Source organism: Elephas maximus, chromosome 2, assembly GCF_024166365.1.
Source record: "Elephas maximus indicus isolate mEleMax1 chromosome 2, mEleMax1 primary haplotype, whole genome shotgun sequence".
Classification (NCBI taxonomy): Eukaryota; Metazoa; Chordata; class Mammalia; order Proboscidea; family Elephantidae; genus Elephas; species Elephas maximus.
In genome coordinates this window covers 53146809-53171065 of record NC_064820.1, presented here as the reverse complement: position 1 = coordinate 53171065, position 24257 = coordinate 53146809, and the positions used below count along the sequence as shown (strand labels likewise).

Sequence of the window (24257 nt, the reverse complement as noted above, 5' to 3'; positions counted from 1 at the left end):
AATTTACTAGATTCCTGGCTAAGTGTGAGATTCCGCTGGTTTCACTGCCTCACAAACTCTAGAATATTCATATAAGAATATGTCTACCGTTAAGGCCAATCATTTTAAACATGAGTTTGAATGTGTCCTGTGTCCACATGAGTGCACTTGATAGCACAGGCTTCATTCTCCACTCATGTCTTACCAAAAGCAACATGTAGCTTCTTACAGTTTAATGACTGATTCTGCCTAGGAAAAGTGAGTTTGTTTCTTGGCTGATCTTGAAAAATTTTGAGAAATCTTTCACTAAATTTCTCAGGGGGTAATGGTTTTATAAAATAGATATCCTCATTGATTTTTTTAATGTAATTTATCGAATAAATGAAACTTAGATAAATTCCAGATTTCCCTCACCATGAGCTCAGAAGTGTACTCCATCAAAGCTTACTCACTAAGTGGCTTTACTGCAATCAAAGTGACAGAATTTAAGAGGACATAGTGGGTACTTCTGCTACACAGCATCATTATCTATCTCTCACACACTTCCTTGTAAGACTAACTTCTACTCATGTACCAAAGAGGGCTCTGCTAACTTCAGGGCTTTGATGAATAAGAATAGTTGAAAGTCTTCATCATAAAGGGATTCCACACAACGGAGAAAGGGTGAGAGGGCCAGAAGAAAATGTTCCCTCTCGTGTAGAAAACTCAGTGGCATGGAAAAAAAAAAAAAGCAACTTTTATAAAAATTGCTGAAAATAAATTCTTCAGGGCTCCATGTGAATCAATAATTTCCATTTCTATTATACTGCTGTTTACCCAAAAACTATTTTTAATGAATAAGACTTTGGCAAGTGTGCCAAAGTGTTTTCCACAAAACAACTCTCTTGAGATAGTCCAGATCTGTAATTAAATAAGCCTGAAAGATTCTGAATACTTCATTCACCTCTTGGAAATGCATAATGAACACCAATATATAAAAGGCTTTGAAAAACCAACCATTGAAACTGTCTAATACTGTTTAAGCATTTCCCAAACATATTTGGCCACAGACCCAACATCTAATTAAATAGTTTGGGAAATGCTATCACATAACATAAGAGAAATGTTACTCTGTCGCTTAAGAAATGTTAGAAGGTATTCACTATATTCTAGGCACCCTACAACAACAACAGGCACTCTCCTAGTTACTAAATGAAATATTCATTTATTTTTGCATGACTATTTTTTTAACTTGATTTATAACAAGTCTTTTACACAACTCTATGCTTAACAGTATTTTGTTGTTTCCCATTCCTGCTTGTATTTTTTTCCTAGCAAGATGTCAAAACCTGTTTTTTTTTTTTATGCTTAACAGTATTTTGTTGTTTCCCATTCCTGCTTGTATTTTTTTCCCAGCAAGATGTCAAAGCCTAACAAAGGTAGTTATATAAGGCTCTGCCTCCATTCTATTCTTCAAATATAATATTCTATAAGTGATTCTGTAATAATAACACCATGTGTTTGTTTTTAAACAAAATAACCATGATGGAAATACAAATAACTACAGATTTGATGGACAACTCATAAAAACACTAGTCAGATCATTAGTAAGGTCTTTGCAGTCTAAGTTACAAAATGTTCAGAAAAGAAATCACTCTGGAGGAAGTCAGCTAGCAGGCTTTCTGCTAATTTCTTGTGTGTCTGCAGTTATGGTGATGGATCTACACAAAGGTTTTAGAGAATGTCTCCCTCGTAAATTTAACATTGAATGACTTGTGATCCTCCATTTAATACTGACAAGGCATCAGTCACGAATTGGAATATCACTGATGTATAAACTATGCTCAAGACTTTTATTGTTGTTGTTATTCTGTAATGGACTGAAGATCATCTTTTTCTATTCCTATCCTTTCCTCCTCAGATTTCACTCTGACCTCTCGTGATTACTTTGTTCCACTCATGTTCTCACTCTGTCCTCCTGAGCACACATACTTCATACAGTTTTAAGAACTGAAGAGTCAAATAAGGCAACAGCACTGTGGTCAAGGAAAAGATAAAATTAACTGGTCTCTGCCATAATAAAAACCATGATCTTGATATCCAAACCAATTGTATTATGAAACAGATGTTATCAAGTAATAAACCTGGAACAGCTGTGTACACTTAATGCACTAAATTAATACAAACTGCTGTTAAGCAGGGAGAGGGAGCGCAGTGAGTACTGGACCATTCTGAGAACTGTTCATGGAGATGTTTTAAAGTGATCCCTGAAAGTTTAAAGAGATTTACTTAGACCAAAGATAGAAAGGAAGATATTCCTTGTGCTGAAGGAAAAAGGCAGGAATTCACCGAGTATTGGAATGGCATGGAAGCGAACCTGGCTGGGAAACAGTATAAACTGATGTCTGGAAGCCTGGTAAATACATATGAATAGAAAGGTGGCTCTTGAAAGTCAAGAGCAGAAGTTAAAGGTTGGCATGGAGAAAACAAGTGCCACGTTTAAAGGCTTCTGGACAGATAAATGATGATGATTATATTCATGCTTAAAGAATACAGGTAGAAATGGACTTGATGGGTAAGAGCTGTTAATCAAGAATTTGGAAACACTCTGGGTTTTAGTAACGTCAAGGTAACCAGTGTTGACACAGGGAGGGATGATAATGTCAACACTGATTTCAAAGAAAAGATCAGGAGAGCTTCGGGAGAGGTGAAGAGGAAGGCTGGTCACGTGAAATCTGAGACTCTGACCCTGGTGCCTGGCTCCAGTAATGTGATAGTAAAACAAGGAACGGCTGGGAAGAGATGGTTCTTTTAAAGAGGAAACTATGGGTTGTGCTGATGTATTGGATTGTAAACACTGAGCTGGAAGTGTCCAGCATTCAAATATCACTGAACAGAAAACCTTGACTATGTCACAATGAAAGTGGGAAGACAAGCCTTACTAACAAAAAACACAGTTCTTATTAGTCTTTCCCGGGGTACATGGAAGAAAAAAGAAATGCAGGGAGTGAAAAAGGGAAGATTACACATCAACGCTTGACCAACATTCCAGACTAAGTCAGTGGCAGCTACCTTAAGGCAAAGATTTATCTACTACTGCCCAATCTACACAAAAGCAAATCTGTGCAGAGAATTATAAAATATTTTTGAGATTGATGAAATTCCATTTATACGATCTTTTTAAATGCTGCACAGAGAAATGATGAGGAATGTAAATGAATTGGCCCAATATTTGCATAAAGATTCCACAGCCAATGTACATAATTTTCCGATTTATTATGCTCAGCACTGGGCTCAGGCACTTCTCTTGAAAACCAGTGTATTTTCAGTACTGTCCCTGGCAGACATCCCATTAGCAATTCCTCTCCACCCCAAACATTTCCAACTATTCTAGTCATGCCAGTTCAACCAATGCCCCTTAAACCTTACATAAACATTACCTTACACTGAAATATATCCCTGGACTGCCTCTCCCTAGCTCTAAATCATGTAAATTACCCAAGCCTCAGTTTCTTTAACTGTAAAATGTAAAACAGCAGACAAAATACCAATTTTGTCTTTGTTGTGAAGAATAAAGCACAGAGACTGTTACCGGCTCAATATATGTCATTAGTAGTATTAGCTTAATCCATGAAATCAATGGAGTTTCAATATATGCTTTAATATATAAGCTTCAATAAAGTTATACCTGCGTAAAACTGTGGTAATTTTAGTTCAGTGGTTTTAAAACTCATTTAACAATGAAAGCTTTTTCAAAGAAATTTTTATACAGAACAGAGAAGAGCAAGTGCAGCTTTTATTTAAAAAGGGGATGTCAAAGCCCAGATTATTCACCTCTTCAGTTTCCTTCACACCCCCGCCCCCTGCCACCTGGGATTAAGGTAGGTTCCAAGGGCCCCAAGGAACACACTTTAAAGAAAAAGAAAAAAAAAAAACAGTATTTTCTCCCAATTCTTCTTTTCCCACAAGCCCTGTTGTTTTTAGTGCCTGACTTTGTAGAATAAAATGATTTATTTTAAAACATGCATAGTGTTACAGCAAACACCTCAATTTCTATGAATCTGAATTTTTTACGTTTGAGTTATGCAAGGGGACTCAGCTGCATTCTAAGAACATCTCTTCTTTAGTACCTCTTTCAGCAATCAGAATACCATACCTAATTATTAACAATGTAAATGTGGACTGATTTAATTAAAAAAAAATCAGTATTTTGGATAATAATTGATGTAATGTGTAATTATGCTGATCAAGTCACCACTGCCAAAAGGAATATACTAATCTTCGATGCAAAAAAATGATCACTTTTCTCCTTGACACTGTAAGGAGCACTTGATGGTTTCAAAATAACTGCATATTTCCAAGATTTCTAAAATGAGTGTGTATTTCTTTCATGATAAAAAGTAATTAATCTTTTTAAGATGATGGGATTACTTCTCTACTCCTCCAACCCACCTCCTCCAATATACACAGGCATACACTTCTCATTTTTGAAACAAAAGAAAACGCACTTTGGCAATCAGGTAGATTGTCTCTATCCATGGCATCCCATGAGTTAGCAAATTACACACTGGAGCTCAGGTGGAATTGGGTCCCCAGCAAGTCTGATCACCAGAGTGCTCGTGATTTTTTTAAAGTGAATTAAATACTTTTCGAGTCCTAACTCTGCAATTTGCCACAGTCCTCATGTTGTTGTTGTTAGGTGCCATCGAGTCAGTTCCGACTCACAGCAGCCCTATATGCCACAGAACGAAACAATACCTGGTCCTGCACCATGCTCACAATCATTGTTATGCTTGAGCCCATTGTTGCAGCCACTGTGTCAATCCATCTTGTTGAGGGTCTTCCTCTTTTCACTGACCCCATACTTTATTAAGCATGATGTGTTTCTCCAGGTACTGATCCTTCTGACAACATGTCCAAATTACATTAAGAAGCAGTCTCGCCGTTCTTGCTTCTAAGGAGCATTCTGATTGTACTTCTAAGACAGATTTGTTCCTTCTTTTGGCAGTACATCCAATATTCTTCTCCAACACCACAATTCAAAGGCATCAATTCTTCTAGTCTTCCTTATTCACTGTCCAGCTTTCACATGGATATGACGTGACTGAAAATATCATGGCTTGGGTCAGACGTACCTTAGTCTTCAAGGTGACATCTTTGCTTTTTAACACTTTAAAGAGGTCCTTTGCAGCAGATTTACCCAATGCAATGTGTCTTTTGATTTCTTCACTGCTGCTTCCATGGTTGTTTATTGTGGATCCAAGTAAAATGAAATCCTTGACTACTTCAATCTTTTCTCCATTTATCATGATGTTGCTTATTGGTTTAGTTGTGAGGATTTTTGTTTTATGTTGAGGTGCAATCCATACTGAAGGCTGGGTCTTTGATCTTCATCAGTAAGTGCTTCAAGTCCTCTTCACTTCTGGCAAGCAAGTTTGTATCATCTGCATAATGCAGGTTGTTAATGAGTCTTCCTCCAATCCTGATACCCCGGTCTTCTTCATATAGTCCAGCTTCTCATTATTTTGGTCATACAGATTGAATAAACCAAAAAAAAACTATTGCCATCGAGTCTATTCCAACTCACAGTGACCCTAAAGGACAGAGTAGAACTGCCCCATAGGGTTTCCAAGGGGCATCTGGGGGATTCAATCTGCCGACCTTTCAGTTAGCAGCTGTAGCTCTTAACCACTATGCCACCAGGGTTTCCACAGACTGAATAGGTATGGTGAAGTGATACAACCCTAACGCACACTTTTCCTGACTTTAAACCACGCAATATTCCCTTGTTCTGTCCGAACACTGCCTCCTGATCTGTGTACAGGTTCCTCATGCACGCAATTAATTGTTCTGGAATTCCCATTCTTTGTAATGTTATCCATGATCTGTAATGATTCACACAGTAGAATGTCTTTGTATAGTCAATAAAACAGTCCCCATAGCTCCCTATAATCCTAAACAACTGTATTATCTCGCTCCCCTGAAAGCACTTGAGCGTGTGATCCAGTGAACAGGGCTATAATTTTGCTAGACAATTTGTCATCCTGGATTAATATAAACTTTCATTGGAAGTGACATCACCACATCAGGGGCTCTTTGAAGTGTTTGAGTATCTCAATACGTGGTCGTTTGGTTAGGAAATTGCGAGAAGATCTTTAACCATTCATTCAGTAATTCATTCAACATATATTTATTGAGGAATTATATTGTATTAGGCAGTACTAGGAGTGCTGGTGGTGCAACTGTTAAGCACTCAGCTGCTAACTGAAAGGTTGACGGCTCGAACTCACCCAGTGACTTTGGAAGAAAGACTTGGCAACCTGCTTCTGTTTCCTTCAAGGAAATCCTACAGGGCAGTTCTACTCTGTCACATGGGGTCACTATGAGTCAGAACTGACTCGATGGCAACCAACAACAGGCAGTGTGCTAGGGACTGAAGAATCCACAATGAATAGGGCAGAGTCTCTGTTTCCAAGAGGCTCAAAATCAAATAGACAGTCCAGTAAACAAACCACCAATGACAATACAGTGTGACAGGTTTAGAAACACATAGTAGAATCATACCAGAAAACAGAATGCCAGGGAAGGCTTCTCAGAGGAGAATTTGGCTTAGCAAAGATCACAACGATAAGGGCTGATTAACTTTGAAGTGGGGAGACATGTAGGAAGGTAGGATAAAGACAGGTGTTCCAGGCAGCAAATGCGAAGGCTCAGGAGAATAAGGAGGTAGCACGGTGCCCTTGGAGTGCTGTTATGAGCTGTACACTTTATGCTTTGAAACATTTGGACAGAAACCCCTAAAACAAGGGGTCATATTTCAAAAGATTCCCATCTACCCATGACTATACAGAAGAGTGTCTATTCATACAATAAGAACTTTACATACGCAGGCAATGTTCCACTGCTATTCATAAGGTATTCACTGGCCAATTTTTTTTTTTTTTTCCAGAAGTAGCTCACCAGGTCCTCCTTCCTAGTCTGTCTGAATCTGGAAGCTCCGCTCAAACCTGTCCACCATGGGGTGACCCTGCTGGTATCTGAATACTGGGGGCATATCTTCCAGCATCACAGCAACACAAAAGCCACCACAGTACAGCAAACTGACAGATGAGTCAGTGTCTGCATTAACACAGTGGCTGCAACAATGAGCTCAAACATAGCAACAACTGTGAAGCTGGCACAGGACCGGGCAGTGTTTCGTTCTGTCGTACACAGGGTCACTATGAGTTGGAACGGGCTCGACAGCGCTTAACAACAACAGGTGCATGCGACTCACCATTCTGCCAAAGATTAAACAAGAAATCACGCAGTTGCACTCAATTTAGTAAACATTTTTCTTTATTCTCACATCATTTCTGTATGAAAGATGTTAATGTTATGTCCTTGAGTGAAAAAAAGCGAAGTCTCAAACAGCATAATAGAATCTTTGGAAAAACAAATCTATGAAATACATATATCTTATATGCATATAGAAGTAGAAATTCTAAAAGAATATTCTAATATGTTAATAGAAGATAGAGGTTTGGTTTTGGTTTTGCTTATTTCTCTAATTTTTTTTATAATAAACAATTTTTATTTATGTATTTTTAAACCCTCAGGGTTGTATCTTCACAATACTTTCCTTGTTTCAAGCTTGCAATAAGGGAATCCCAGAATGGTCTGTTACCAGGCCTACTGGGTTCTCCTTACACTTTCCTTATCTTTGTTAACCACTGGCCCCAGGGACTCAACTTGCTTTCCTATCCCCCCTCAACAGCCCAGTAGTCTTCACACTTACTTTATCCCTAACTCTACATCTGATTCCAAGTGAGATAAAGAACCCAAATCCAGAATCTTTCTGATTTTAACGAGTCAGTAAACTCAGTGGTAGAGAAATAAATAAAGGAAAAAAGAGACAGGAGATGACAAAAATGACACAGTTTATGGAAGAAATAGCTTTTGCATAATCTTACAAGTTGTGTACAATTAAGGCCTCTGGTTTATAGCTCTTGGTACACCCCTAAAATTGGGAGGCAGCAAAGGGTAGGAGCCTGTGGTAGGCCCTGAACCACTGATGGTTGTGCAGTTATCCCAAACAGACCAGGGGTATTTTAAGCATCATAAAACCAAAACCAAACCTGTTGCTGTCTGAGTCAATTTCGACTCATAGCGATTCTACAGGACAGAGTAGAACTGTCCCGTAGGTAGAGTTTCCAAGGAGTTCCTGGTAGATTGGAACTGCCAACCTTTTGTTTAGCAGCCAAAGCTCTTAACACTATGCCACCAGGGTTTCCAAAGCATCATAGATAGACAGAATTACTCTTGCCATATTAAAAAAAAAAAAAGCCATAATTTTTCAAACATATGTAGGTGCTATTAATAATCAAATTCGTAATTAAGGAATTCACAGTTGTTCTTTTTCATTAAGTATGTCTCATCAACAGACACTGAAACTACAACTCTCAAGTAAGTATCTGCATAATTTATGATGTTAAAAAGTATCTGCCTGCTCAGAAAGGTTGGTAATACAGATGTAGAGAAAGCACAGGTCCCAGCAATCTGCAAGAACAAGGTTTACCGGGTAAGTCTATCACTTAACTGGGTGAATTTGAGCATGAGTCTTAAACTCTGAGCCTGTTTGCACATGCAAAAATAATAAGTCCATGAGCTTGCCCATTAGGGAAAATGGGGTTATGGGTCTTCCAGTTGGCCATCTCTTTCCCCTCATTCCTCACCTGAAGTCCATCAAGACAGAATAGCAGACACTAGCAAGCACTTGGAAACTGTGGTGGTGTAGCGGTTAAGTGCTATGGCTGCCAACCAAAAGGTCAGCAGTTTGAATCCACCAGGCGCTCCTTGGAAACTCTGTGGGTCAGTTCTACTCTGTCCTATAGGGACACTATGAGTCGGAATCAACTGGACGAAAACGGGTTTTAGCAAGCACTTTGTCCCTTAGAGGACCTCCAAATAAGAGATCAATTTACTAGGCCACTGGCCAGCGCTGGCAAAACACTCTTGGTATTTCCTCTCATCCACAGAAATAAAAGAAACGTACATACAAAAAAAAAAAAAGGTTCTGATTATGTTTTTAATAGCAGCTTATAAGAACAACCTTTGTGTTTAGAACAAAGTATAATTCACTCTTGAAAAGTGTCAGACAGGAAATGATATATTTTTATCTACAACTTGAACTGAAAATTATTCTTAAAATAAGTTCTCAATGGTTTAGATGAAATGGCAGTTAAATACATTTAAAGATAATCATGTATTATCTCTCCACAGGACTCTCACCTTCTTCATATGGTAAAGTAAGTCTAGTTTACCTGCAATGACACTATTAATTGAACATTATAAATTGGTAGGAACATTAAATCAAAACAGAGGAGGATTATTTTAATTTTAAATGTCTGACATTTCCGAATGGCAAATGGGTAATAAATACCAGACTCCAATGTAGGTAACGAAAACAACACATACACATATATGTTTTTGTTTTTTGAGGAAAATGTTTTCACTACCACAAGCTACAAACCACAAATGGATTACCAATCTTTACTAAAAAAAAAAAAAAAAACCCACTGCCGTCGAGTCGATTCTGACTCATAGCGACCCTTTTACTACAAAACCTTTTATATATTGTACTGGAAACAGACTTTTGAGAAGACAAAGCAATCATGCTAGCAGTTGTACCAGTTGTCTTTCCCCTTTTACAGACTGTTCCACATTAGATAGCCAAGTTCTAAGAATTTAAACCAGGAACAAAAGAAAATACTATCCCTCAACAGGATTACATAGAAAAGGAAGCATCTCTTTAAGAGCAGCCATGGTACTTCCTCATACTTGTTCTTACAGTGAAAACTGATGTTACCTTAATTAGTTAATTTTTCATTCCAACCCCCAGGTCTTGCTCCTGGAGGTCTCTGACCTTCTCCATGTCTTGCTATATTACTACTGCTTCAATAATTTGCTGATAAAGAATCTTAGCGCAGAACCTAACAGACTTTACAGTTTAGGCATATGGTTCAACCCCTTCTTTGCGCATGTAAGTAAACTGAGGCCTAAAGAACTCAAGTATTTTATCTAAATCAGAAAGCAGGTTAGTTGAAAAGCCCACACAGGGCTTTCCATGACCCCACACTTCTCACCAGATGAACAGCAACAACTGTGAAACAATCAGAGCAGATATCTACCTGATTGCGTGAGGAATATTTTCAATGGGCCACTTCAGGAGTAGCATATTTTTCAACTGTTAAAATTATCCAAGAGGATATTATACGGAGAAGCAGCATTAATTTAGTTGATTCTCCTCTAATTTAATTATTTTTGTATTCCTAATTACAAAGACAATAGTACAGTAGTACAACAGGAAATGAAGATATACTGTAATTTATTCTCTCCCAATAAACTACATACTAAGGTAAGTAAGTACAGTGATTTACTGTTGTATTTTCAATCATCAAATCAATAAAACAACCCTGGGGTTTAGGAGTTTTTACATACATACAAAAATAACCTGATACCATTTATAATTAAAGCTTCTTTGAGGAAAAGTAGAATGCAACACAAATCCTGCCTGTTTTAAAGGTTCACATTAATTCCCAGCTTTTTAAAAACGTATTTACAGAAAAAAGCTTCTTTTGCAATTTATGTGTTCTTAAACGTTGCCAATAGCTAAGACATATTTTGGAATGTGAGCAAATATTAGATGTCAAGTCCTAACAGCGCGGAAGGTCACCGGAGTCCTCTGAGGCTCAATCTCTGACAGTCCTCTTATGTGGCCACTGCTCTTTTAAACCACTGTGTCCCCAAAGGCTTAAAGGAGAAAATTCTAACTTCATACTTAAAGGCAGCAAGCATATTTTAATGATTACCTTTCATTTTAATTCAGCTTCCTAAATACAAAATCGGGTTTGGGCTTCTTCCAAACTGTTACAAATTTAATATTAAAATATGCATCTCATTTTTCCCCCAAAAGAGAAGGGCTATACACTCTAGCTACATATACCTCTCCAAATTCTTTCCTACAACTAAATGTGACTACCAAAATACCATTTCTTAAAAAAAATATATGGAAAACTGGCAAACTGTATGTTTACATGTCGACCTTCAGAAAACACAGAAACTTGCAGCCCCAACTGCCCACAAAGATCATTACTTGAAATCAAACTATTTTGTGACATCTTATCTCCTTATGCATTTCACTTCATACCGAGTATTCCAGCTTTGCACCCACTTGACTATATCAACCCCAAAACGCCTCAACAGCCACAGTACTACTGTGGTCGAACACTTTCACATCGAGAGTGTAAGAGTTCTGCTCATTGCCTGTGGCGTGGTCTTACAAACACCTGAACCGATCTTATTTCCCCTCCGCTATTTAAAACCGAGGGACGTGGGACGTGGCTGAAGAACAACAATAACAACAAAAAATACTCAAAGGCGGAACAAGCTAAGAACAAAGGAAACACAAGCGTGTGAACAGGAAATGAAGCAGCTGTATACACAGAAATACCTTTTGGGGCCGCCAACGTAGGTGAAAGTAAAGGTGGAGTCTGAGTATCTGAAATCTGAAACAAAAAGTCCTGTTAAAAGCTACCCCTTGCGTGAATTTTCTAACTCTGCTCATGATCCGGGCCCCTGTTTTTTTCAGGAACCAAAGGAAGGCCTGGCTGGGCGGGTGGCGAGGGGCCAGACAGCCGCGAGGTCCCCTCTCCCCGCTTTGCGGGAGGGGACGCGGCGCACCCCAGCCGAGTGCCGCGGGAGGCCGCCCCCCGCAACAAGTGCCGGGTGCCATGGCAACGGCGGGAATTTCCCGGTCGGGGCGGCCGGAAGCAGCCCCCGCCGGGCTCGCGACTGCAAAAGCAAGATCAGGTCCCTTTCCCGGGGGAGAAAAATGGACGAAAGGCGACCCCCCAGGCAAAGGCGCTAGGCGCCTCGGGAACCCCGGGAACCCCTTCTCTTTCCGAGGCAACGCATTTCCAGTCGCAGGGGGCTGCAGGGAGTCGAAGGGGCCGGAGATTTGCCCAGCGCTTTTCCCCCGGGGGCCTCGGCGCCGAGCGCAGCCGGCGAGCGCCGCGCAACACAGAGGGCTCAGATTCGCGGCCGTCGCCGCCGCCACTCAGCCCATTGCGCAAACCCAGCGAGTCCAGCCCGCCTGGCTCGGCCGCTGCTGCTGGAAACGGGGAGACGAGCTGGGACGCTCCCCGACTCGTGCGGGGAGAGACTAAAAATATGTTGCACTGCCCCTCTGCCTAGACCCCCACTCCGGCCACCCGGGCTCTGGCCCCGAAACTGCTGGCTGCCCCAGCCGGGAGGGTGAGGGGAGCTGAGGCTGGAGCCCCCACCCCTTTTGGCTCCTGCTCTCGTTGCAGCAGCTGTTGCCAAAGGAACCCCGGAATGGGGACGTGCAACCCACCCCAATCACACACGTCGCGGTCAGAAAACTGGGAAGGGAGGCGACGGGCGGGCCGAGGAAGCTGGCTCTGGGTGCGAGGCTGTGGAAAAGCGAAAACTCACCTGCAAACAGGCAGTCCTTCTCGGCTCTAGACTTCTGGATCACGACGTCGATATCCTTCTGAATTCGCTCTTGCCTTGAACACATCCCCATGAAATAAATCCCTGGAAAAGAAGCAGCCGCTATTTCTACCCCACCCCACCCCCTCGCACGCTTCCAGCTTTTGTAAATATTCAGTTAAAAATGAAACCTCTGGCCGAGGCAGGGGCTGAAGCTGAAGTGGTTTCGGAAGTGATCCCGGGTGAGAGAGGAGGTGGTGGAGGAGGCGGAGGGGGGGGAGGTCGGCTTTGCATTCCCAGATGTGACCACCCAGCTGCTGCTCGCCGCTGCTGGATTCCAGTTTCCTCTCCTGACAATGGATGATGATGACACGGAGTCTCACTTTCTCCCTCCCCCGCCCGGACCAACGGCCGTGGGGGGCCGACGGTGCTGGGGACGGCCGGAGAGCGATCACCGGCGGGGCGGCGGGCGCCTGCGAGGGGCGAGCCCCTCTCCGGCTCACGCGCGCACACCCCTCGCGGCCCGCACGCCGGCCTTCCACACCCGCGCACACTCGCGCCCGAGAGCGGCGGCTGCAGGGCCGAAGCTGCTGCAGCGCCGCCCGCCACAGACCCTCCCGCGCCCTCCGCGCCCGCCGCTCAGGCAGTCACCCAGCCCGGCAGCGGGACGCCAGGGCTTTAATAGTATCTGCCATCCCGGGCGCTGACTGGATTTCCCCACCCCTGACCTCCGCTCGCCCCGGGGCTGAGGGAGGGTATAGGTAATGAAGACTCCCTGGGGCGCCCAGCCTTCGCTCCACCTCATCCACCACTTTTATGAATTCGACTCCTCTTTTCGAAAGGAATTATGAGTCATATGGAAAACCCAAACCGGAGTGTCTGGGAGAGGGAGAATGGAGGTTAAAAAAAATAAATAAATATTTTTTAAAAAAGTCTTTTCTTGTTGTCACATGAGGCAAGATGAAAAGAGCCTTGAAATTACTCCAGGCAGGCACCCTCCTGTCCCTTAATGCCTGAATCTTTTTCCCTGGATGAAAGTAGTTCAGCCCTTCATGAAACGGGGCCCCTTTTGAGGGACTTTCTTCACTTCCAAAAACTCTCTAGTTCTTCCCTCTTAGGTATTGGCAGAATCAACTGGCACGTGCCAAGGTTTTCCTAAAGTCTATCTGACCTGTTTTTAAGAAGCCACCCCTGTGCCAGTAAGTCAAGGAAAAACTGCTCCAACCCTGTTGCCTTATTTAAAAATGAGATACTGCCCTGATCCTCAGTGTCAGTTCTGCCTAAAATACACCTCAGGCTGATGTAGCTGCCCCACTTCTCTGTTGCCACATACCCTAGGACAGGTCTCCAGGAAAACTCAGTTGACAATATGTGCAGTTTTCTTGTTGATCATTTCTCCACTGACAAAACTGTGTGGGCGGACCATACCTCATTTGGTTTTGCATTCCCAGTTCCTTGCGTAGTGCCTGGAATACAGATTGTTGTTGTTGTGCCATGAGGTCGATTCCACTCATAGCATGCTATAGGACAGAGTAGAACTGCCTCACAGGGTTTCCTAGGCTGTAATCTTTATGGAAGCAGATCACTAGGTCTTTTCTCCCCGGGGCCAGCTGGTAGGTTCAAACTGCTGTCCTTGCCGTTAATGGTGGAATGCTTAACCATTGTACCACCAGGGCTCCTTTGGAATACAGGAGGAAGGCCTAAATGTTTGCTCAATGAAAGAATGATCTTTCCTTCCAGCCTCTTTTCTTTATAGGCACCCCAGTTTTAATCAGCTTCTTTTTCAGCATAAGTGCCCAAAAATTGTCAAACTGGCTCAGACCCTTAATCAGTCCAGTTCCGATTCCAACAGTGGTAACGTCATGTTTACGAGAGAAGGAATGACTATCACCTCTGATGGATTTTTAAGTTTCTAGGGCGTCGAAAACGATCAGCAGTCATCTGCTCCAACTTACAGAGAAGAAAACATTATGAAGTGATTTGTTGTACAGCTTCAGACACACCACCTTCGTTGTGAGTTATCAAAGGGACCACTGCAGCCTTTGATGCAGTAGAATCACTGTTGTAATGTAGCACATCTCCTGCTCAGGCCTCTCCTGAAATTCTTCCTGACTAATACAGAGCAGGTTCAGGTCCTTCCTGGGTATACTGCTTTGCGTAGGCCCCTTGGCTACCAAAAACACTTTCTTCTCTTCCACTCCAGCAAAGTCTCATGAGTACTTCCTTCTTCCATTCTGTGCTCTAACTTCCCTAAAGTGCTTACAAAGTCTTCACTCACAAGAATTTCTTCATATCCCAAGGCTTACATTCTCAAGGTAGAACCCTTACTATAAATACATTTGTAATATTTTTAAAGCTACCAAATGTTTTCTGTCTGGATCACCTCTTGGTTTACTACTCATTCCATAAAAGAGGAATTTCTGTGATTTGTCCTATATTTGGTTTTTCCAAGCTTTACAGACTACCCTGTTTTTGTTAAGCAAAGATAACCTTACTCTGTTCATGCCCTTAAGGTGTGATAGTTTAAACATTTTTAAATATTAAAGAATAAGATAAAAAATAAAAGCTAAGCTTTCTCTCCTGTAAGCATTTCTGCAAGACATGTTTCTCTAATAAAAACTATACCAAAACGTCACCGTTCCATGCTCCATCCTTAATGACATGACTCTTTCAAACTCTGGCCAGTATAAGTGGCCCCTCTTTACCTACTCCATCTCCCACTCTCACTTAAATCTTTAGATTATTTATACTCAATCTCCCTCCTTATTAAAATTAAATGCGCCTTTGAAATCCTGGCCTTAAACACCCACATGCACAAGCACATACACCTTCACATGCGTAGATCCTTAATCAGCTTGTTAAATAAACAAAAATTAATCATCATTAACACAAGCGAAGAATCAGTTGGCATGACATAGAAAACTAAAGATAATTATCTATATGGTAGATGATAGAGCTGAATCAGAAGCCCCCACCACTTTAGAAACATAATTTCAAACCAGTAAGGTGGAATTTATTAGAGGAAAAAATGTGAATTCACCTACACTGAAAGAAACTGAAGAAGTGTAAAATAAGTCCAACTGTGTAAGGTGGGTAATAACTCACACTTGATAAGTACTTATTAAGCGCCAGATACTATTCTTAATGCTTTAACTCATTTAATATTCACAATAATCCTATACAATAGCTGTTAGTGTTATTATTTGTATATCACAAAAGAGGAAGCTGAGGAACAGGAGGGCTAATTAACTCATCCAAGATGGGGCATAGATTGCAATGAACTACGTCCTCCCCTTAAACTTTTCGGCAGTTGAAATGAACTCTAAGGAAGATAAACGTGCAGAAGTTTCACTGGGGAGTTAACTGGTTCCACCAATGGCCTCAGACCAGGACTTAAGCCAACAAGAAGCCCTATAATGTTTTCTGAGGAAGGACTGGAGCCTGTGCACTGTCAAAATAGCCTTTTCTAGTGGCAGTTAAGGAGCCCTGGTAAAGCAGTGGTTAAGCACTCGGTTGCTAACCCAAAGTTGGTGGTTTGAACCCACTAGGCCCTCCACAGTAGAAAGATGTGGCAGTCTGCTTCCATAATGATCACAGCCCTGGAAACCCTATAGCGCAGTTCTCCTCTGTCCTATAAGGTTTCTATGAGTCTGAATGTACTTGACAGCAATGCGTTTGATTTGTTTTTAGTGGCAGTTATATTTCCCTTCCTGCCTTGGACTTCCTTTCCCAAATGGCCCAACCCTTAGTAAAGTCTTGAGAAAAGTAAAAGCTTGACCTCAGCTTTTCCACTGGGAATTAAGAAAAGAGCATTAGCAAAGAGAAAAACACTCCCCTCTCAAATGCACGATGGTGTTATCAGTAGCAGAGGCCCGTGGGAGTGCTCAGTAGAGCCTTTGTTGGCCATGGAAACAGAGCTATGACTGTTTACTTGTGTGGCAGAAGCAGAGTGAAGGAAGGTGAGGGTGGGTCTGCAGGTTGGCCTTGGGAAGAAATCATGAAGGGCCTTTAAGTTTGAAAACCCTGCTGGTGTAGTGGTTAAGTTTTATGGCTGATAATCAAAGGTCAGCAGTTCAAGTCCACCAGGGGCTCCTTGGAAACTCTATGGGGCAGTTCTTCTCTGCCTATAGGGTCCCTGTGAGTTGGAATCAACTCAACGGCAAGGGTTTTTTTTTTTTTAAAGCCATGGAAGGAAGTGGAATTTTATGAGTGAAATAGGAACCCATTGGATGGAAGATGATCTCAAATGTTCTTTTCAGTTCTTAGATTTGTATTACTTCTCTATAGAAATCCTTTTGATGGCTGTGGAAAGAAATCCTTAAAATTCTATGCCTGCTAGGCCATCTGGCCTCTTCTAAATAAAGTGACGGGTAATCCTTTCTTTATAAAGCTGTTAGTAGTTTTGTTTTGAGAGAAACTAATCCCGACCTCATCTGGTAGGTATAAAAATCAAAGGATGAGCAAACCAAAGTCAAGCTTGAACAAACTGGGCACAGTGAAAGGGAATTTTAGGTGGTTGGATGTAAAATTTATCTCAATTTGGTTCTTACCAGGTCTCTAAACTAACGTAAAATGGGGCAGCACAGTGGTCGCATTGGGATTTTACGGCCCCGTTTTAGCAACTTTAATGAATCTTACTAATACCAAAGCTACTGTAAGAAACCTGAACTTCCCTTTCTGGTTCCAAGGTTCTCCTTAATTTAGTCCCATTTCTCTCTCACTAAACTTTCATTTCTATTTCTACCATAAAAGCATCCTCAGCCCTAGTTAGATTAGGTGCCGCACTATCCCATGCCAACAAACTCATTCTTCTCAGCTTGTACTCACATTAATTCTACATTGTTTCCATACCTCTTTATTTTTAAAAGTATACAAATAATGCATGCGTATATTCTCATTGCAAACTATTTAAGACATACATTAGTATGTGGAGAGTAAAATGTGGAAATTCACTCCCATGCTAACCCGTATTCACTCCTTACCCCAACGATTAACTACCATTAATAATTATGAAGGAATCCTTCCTTTCTTTCATTCATTTATCTGCACACAAATATACATATGTTCGTAGATTTATACATATGCATTTTAATTTAAATGGAATCACATAATACATATTCCTCTGCAACTTGATTTTGCTACTTGTCTTGGAGAACTTCCTGTATCAGTGCAAAGAGATGTAGCTCATTCCTTTTAGCCACTGCAGAAAATTGTATTGAATGGATGCACCATAATATATATTTAACCATGCCTCTGCAGTCATGATGGGTTTTTCAAAATGTTCTGTGGTTAAAACAATTTGCAATAAATGCACAGCTTTGTGCACGGTTTCAGCAGTTTCTTTAAGATAGGTTGTTAGAAGTGGATTTACTGGGTCTCAGAAAACTCACAATTTAAAAATTGGATAGGTACAAGCAAATTGTTCTCCAGAATGCTTTGTCATTTTACACTCCACCACCTGTTTTTGAGAATACCTAATTTTCTGTAAGATTTCCAGTAATAGCTACTATCAGTCTTTACATTCCTTTCCAATCAGTTGGGTGAAAATTATTCATCTTGTTTTTATTTGTATTCCCTTGATTATTAGTCGAGTTGAGCATTTTTTCAAGTGGTTCTTGGCAATTTGTATATTTTCTATGATTGCCTGCTTATATTCTTTCTCTATTTTCCTATTAGATTTCCTGGTTTTTATTCTTTTTTTGTAGTAGGCCTTTAAATATTCTGGATAGCAATCCCTTTTCTGTTATTGATAGATACTCTTTAGTCATACAGAAGTTTTAAATTTTTATTTATTAAAAAAAATAAATAAATTAAAAGCTAACTCCTTGAGATCAAATGCTACCTTCTTCAAAAAATCTTTCCTAAATCCTCCAACTCATTAATCTTCCTTCTTCCCAGAACAGGTAAGTTTCTAGACTGTAAGTGTGTTGAATGGTCCTTAGAAGCCAGGATGGTAAGGCTATGCCTCACATACTTTGGACATGTTATCAGGAGGGTTTAGTCCCTGGAGAAGGACATCATGCTTGGTTAAGTAGAGGGTCAGTCAAAAAGAGGAAGACCTTCAATGAGATGGATTGACACAGTGGCTGCAATAATGAGCTCAAACATACCACTGACTGTGAGGATGGCGCAGGACCAGGCAGTGTTTTGTTCTGTTATGCATAGGGTCGCTATGAGTTGGAACCGACTCCATGGCACCTAACAACAAGAAGTTCCTTGAAATAAGAGACTATTTTTATTCATATTACTAACTACCACAGAGCTTATGATCATGACAATTTTAAAATACACGGAAGTAGATCAATGGACATTATTAGATTGACTTGAAGTCAATTATTTTCTTTTACTGTTGTTTTAAATTCTTTGAAATTTTGATTCCACTCGTTACTTATTCTTTGTTTCTACTGCCCCTAAATAGCCCTTGGAACAGGGCTATGTACATTGGATACACACAGTACAAGCTTATAGTTTGACTGATTTTATTTTGTACTGACCTTCGACGTTACATGTTTCTTAGTACAGAGAAAAACTTCCCAACAAGTGTTCCGTGGAACATTAATTTCACATTATATTAATGAAGTTTCCCAAAAAAGTGGTTCCAGGTTTAAGAAAGTTCTGTGTGCTGGGCACTGCATGGGCGTCTGCTTCTGATAACACCATCATGCATTTGCAGGAGGCTACAGAGGTCGGAATCAAATCAACAGCAATGGGTTTGGTTTTTGGTTTTTTATTCTCCCCTTTGCTAAACCTCTTTTCTTAATTCCCCATGAAATAGCTAAAGTCAAACTTTAAGCTTTCACAAGACTTTACAAAGGATTGGGCCATTTGGGAAAGGAAGGTCAATACAAAGAAAGGAAATATAAATGCCACCAAAAAAAGGCTATTTTGAGAGCCTACAGGCTACAGGCCTCCCTCAGAATCTGTCATAGGGCTTCCTGTTGGCTTAATTTCTGACATGTGGAGGAGTTGAAGCAACGGCAAAACAAGAACCTTCCTGGAGGTACTATTTCTTACTTGCAGTCACAGTCTAGTCTTGCTTCCTTGAAGCATCCAGAGTTACTATATTTGTCAGGAAGCCTTTGGTTGTATGTATGACAGAACTAACTCTAACTCAAACCAGCAAAGGTAAGTACTGACTTGTTAGCTCCTGTAGTAGCAAGAATTTGTGGGTGGTCTAGCCCACCAAAGCAGGAGCTGGAGGAACCAGGGGCTCAAGGATTTAAACCTGTGACTCAGCTCAACAAGAAGTTTTATTCTCTTCTCATTTCCATTTCTGCTTGGCATCTTCTTACCTTCCAGTAACAGGGAAAATGGTCTGCTGCTATTCCTAAACCTATTCTAGCTTAATAAACTCAGTGGGGAAAGGATAACTTCTTTTCCCCAGGATCTACATATTAATCCAAGGGTTAAAAAATTATAATTAGCTGCCCATTTTTGATCTAAGGTTTATATTTTAGACAATTTGTCAGGCCCATATCAAGTACCCATTCCTATAGCCATGGCTGCATGTGGGAAAAGGTGAAGGTAATGTGTCACTTACCAGTCTCTTGCTGATCTGTCAAAAAATCATTTGCTAATATCCGTTCACTGCATTCCTCTAGATCTTGGGTGGCCATTTGTTCTTTTTGTGGGTGAATCGTGCCTAAAAATGGATTATTTTATTCCTCACAGTTTTGATTTCTTTCAGTTTTATTTTCACAGAGTAGTAATAATTACAGTTTCAGACAACGCTCCTTATTGGTGCCCCTCTTACTTTGATACACATGGGGTCGCCATGAGTTAGAATCAACTCAACAGCAGGTGGTTTTGGTTCTTCTGTATGTAGCGCAATAATACTTTACCACACTTGCTGATTGTCTTCCTTTCCTAAGAGGCTGAGCAAATGTGCTCAGAGCCTGAGTAATTTGTTCTGTTCAACAGTGGTTCTCCTGTACTTATGCTAATGTGTGAAGCACTGAGAGCACTCAGTAATTTTTTTTTTTTTTTTTTAGAGAACTGTAGTACCTGTATCATTCTGGGTTCTCCAGAGAAACTGAACCAATAGGATATATACGTATATACACATATATGTATGTATCTAGAGAGAGAAGGAGAAATTTATTTTAAGAAATTGGCTGGGTTGGGGCTGGGGACTGGCAGGTATGAAATTCATAGGGCAGGCTGGACGGCTGGAACTTTAAGTAACAATTGATGTTGCAGTCTTGAGGCTGAAATTCGAAGAAAAAGCCAGTACAATGGAAACTCAGCGAGATTTCTATGTTGCACTCCTAAGGCAGGATTCCTTCCTTCTTCAGTAAACTTAGTTTTTGTTCTTAAAGGCTTCAACTGATTGGATGAGACACACTCACTTAATAGAGGAAAATATCCTTTAGAGGAGCCCTGGTGGTACAGTGGTTAAGTGCTTGACTGCTAACTGAAACCCACCAGCCACTCCAAGGGAAAAGATGTGGCAGTCTGCTTTTGAAAAGATTACAGCCTTGGAAACCCTATGGGGCAGTTCTATGCTGTCCTATAGGGTCAATATCAGTCAGAATTGATTAAACCAGGTTTAATCTGCTTTACTGAAAGTCAACTGATTATAAATTTAATCACATCTAACTACCTTCATAGCAACATCTAGACTCATGTTTGACCAAACAACTGGGCACCATTGCCTAGCCAACTTGACACAGAAAATAAACCATCATAGTACCCCTCCACAGGCTACACCAGAAACACAGAGTAGAGGCATATAATTCAGATTGAGCTGGGGGAGGGAGCTGTGGGAATATCAGCAAAGCTAAGAAGTAAAAGACGAGTAAGAGTGAAGAAAGTGGAGAAGGACATTCTAGTAGTGGAAGTCACGGAGGCAGTGGTGCATTACAGCTGACTGGCATAAGCTCACAAGAGCCAATCCTGTGCATTTCTTCCCAACTCCATGATAAGCAACTTTATGTTAGTAGCCATTGTGGGAGTATTTACATCATAGAAATCAAAAGCATTATAAAACCACCCCTTCAGGAGCAAGGAGGAATGAAGAAAACTAAAGACGCAAGGGAAAGATTAGTTCAAAGGACTAATGAACCACATCTACCACGGCCTCCACCAGACTGGGTCCACTACAACGAGATGGTGCCCGGCTACCACCACTGACTGCTCTGACAGGGATCACAATAGAGGGTCCCGGACAGGGCTGCAGAAGAATGTAGAACAAATTTCTAACCCGAAAAGAAAGACCAGACTTGCTAGCCTGACAGAGACTGGAGAAACCCTGTGAGTATGGCCCCTGGATACCGTTTCAGCTCAATAATGAGGCCACTCCTGAGGTTCAGTTTGCAGCCAAAAATTGAACACGCCCATGGAACAAAACAAGACTAAAGGGGGGCACCAGCCCTAGGGCAGGGAATGGAAAGTAGGAGGGAACAGGAAAGCTGGTAATAGGGAACCCAGGGTTGAGAAGGGAAACTGTTGACATGTCGTGGGCTTGTTAACCAATGTCATACAACAATGTGTGTACTAACTGATGAGAAACTAGTTTGTTCTGTAAGCCTTCATCTAAAGTTAAATAAAAACAAAAAAAAAGAGAGAAGCATTATAAAGCCAACTTCTCTTTTTTCTGTTACGAAAGGCTTCTCTTTTTTCATCAGAGAGCCAGTTGTTAAACACGTACTACACCACTGTATGGTAGCATAAAACTAGTGGTAGTATAACTATAGATGAGGCTACAAAGGTACTCAGGAATCAAATCATGAAGGAACTTGTATGTTGAGCACAGAGATCTGAATTTCTTAGCCACTGAAAGATTTTGAAAGGGAAATGACATGATACAACTTGCTGAATATCCGCTGGCTAGAATTCTTCAACAATAGTTTTGTATGGCAAACTTGGCAGTGGGTAGAATATGTATACATATTAAAAAAAAAAAAAAAAACCTATTGCTATCAAGTTGATTCCGACTCATAGCAACCAGATAGGACAGAATAGAACTGCCTGGTAGGGTTTCCAAGGCTGTCAGTCTTTGCAGAAGCAGATTGCCACATCTTTCTCCTGGAGAGAGGCTGGTAAGTTAGAACTACCAACCTTTTGGTTAGAAGCCAAGCCCTTTAGCTACTGAGCCACCAGGGTTCCTCTGACATATGTAGTCATCCTCTATTAAATACTTGCAGTTTTAGGGAAGTCATTGCCTGTCTTAGCAAATCAATCTTAGTCTATAGCTCAGCCTAGAACTATGCCAAGCCCAATCTAAGCTTGATTCCATCAGGACCAGGTGTGGCCACAACAGCACTACCACTTTAAATCAACACTCAGTAGCTCATATTATCCATATAATCATCTAATACAGGTCAGTTTCCTCAGGTCACCTGGCATACCAGCTTCCTGAAATGCTGACCTTAGCAAGCTAAGAACAAAAAAAAAGATTTCCAGCCATAGCCATATATGTATATATATATACTTGTTTTTTCCTATCTTACCAAAACCAAATCCGTTGCCTTCGAGTTGATTCCAACTCATAGAAACCCTATAAGACAGAGTCCTACTGCCCAATAGAGCTTCCAAGAAGTGCCTGGCAGATTCAAACTGCCGGGTTTTTGTTAGCAGCCATAACACTTAACCGTTACACTCCCAGCGCTTCCTTTCCTGTCTTAAAAAAAAAAACCCAGTGCGGTCACTGTCTTAGGTGTGGTTATTTGAGGTCTGGACCTACCTAATAATAGAAGTATGAACTGAGTTTCACATTGCTTCCAAATTTATGAATCAGTACTGTATAGAGAAAGGTTTAGAAAGATAAAAAAGGAAGGAAAGACAGAAGAAAATTACAATACGTTTGAGCAGGAAGTATCCCACCTGTTGGAAAAAGGAGCGGTGCTTTTTCCAGGTCGTTGACATGGAAATTCATGAGAAGGTAAAAGCTGCAACAGCACATGTAAGTTGGGTGAGACGAGGAACTGCGCATACTGGAGCGCTCTTTTTAAAGTGACTTTGTTGTTTTCTGTTTAGGGTAGTGCTTTTATGAAATGCTGGGTGTTAATCAGTGGATAGACGCTCACAAACTTCTTCCTTGACATCACAACAATCGAAGCGCCGTCTTCTTTGTCTAGTCTCTGATCCCTAAAAGCAGTCCACAGAACCTTAAAAAAGTTGTGTTGAAGTCAGCTCCAACTCACGGCAACCATGAGTGTCAGAGCAGAATTGTGCACCATAGGGTTCTCAATGGCTGAGTTTTCGGAAGTAGATCAGCAGGCTTTTCTTCTGAGGTGGACTTGAACCTGCAACCTTTCAGTCTGAAGTCAAGTGGCTTAACCATTGGTACCACACAGGGACTCCCCTACAGAGCCATTAAAAGGTCTAAATCTGCCTCTCTCTTCTTGCGATGTCTGATGGGAATCCTTTGGGCTTTATATTACCGTTTCTCGGGAATGCTTCATGTTTTCAAATTACTTTTCTACCTTTTTAAGCTTCTTACAGTTTACAAAGAAAATTTGTCACAGAATCAGGAATTAGAATTATTACTTCTATCTCTAGTTACTGTCATGGAAAACCAGTTACAGAACAACCTGATGAGGATAAACTCATTAAAAACATATTTTTCTGCTTCCATCTTCTGAAAGTGAGTCATCCATGAAATATTATTGTAGAGCAAATTGTTATAAATCAAAATGTAATTAACATTAATATTAATAGTATACAATTACTTTAAGAATTGACAAAGCAAATGTATTTTAGACAATGTATTCCATTGAAATTTAATTGGATAGATTAAATTATTACTCAAAAATTCTCTTTGCCTCCAATTCTTCATGGGAGAAATATGTACTTGGATATATGAC

General features: G+C 40.8%; 1 protein-coding gene across 2 annotated transcripts in view; it reads right to left on the bottom strand.

Annotated features, from left to right (window-relative positions):
• PARP8 (poly(ADP-ribose) polymerase family member 8) overlaps positions 1–13205 on the bottom strand; it is a 189722-nt gene extending 176517 nt beyond the window's left edge. Inside the window, exons 1-3 of one of the 2 annotated variants that reach the window (XM_049863559.1) lie at positions 12642–13205; positions 12454–12555; positions 11450–11504 (exon numbers count right to left, since the gene is read on the bottom strand). In XM_049863559.1, the coding sequence (XP_049719516.1) occupies positions 11450–11504; positions 12454–12555; positions 12642–12744 (260 nt within the window). In that variant the 5' untranslated portion in view covers positions 12745–13205. The remainder of the gene's footprint in view (positions 1–11449; positions 11505–12453; positions 12556–12641) is intronic. The other variant, XM_049863568.1, reaches the window with a different exon arrangement.
• Positions 13206–24257: the final 11052 nt, after the last annotated feature.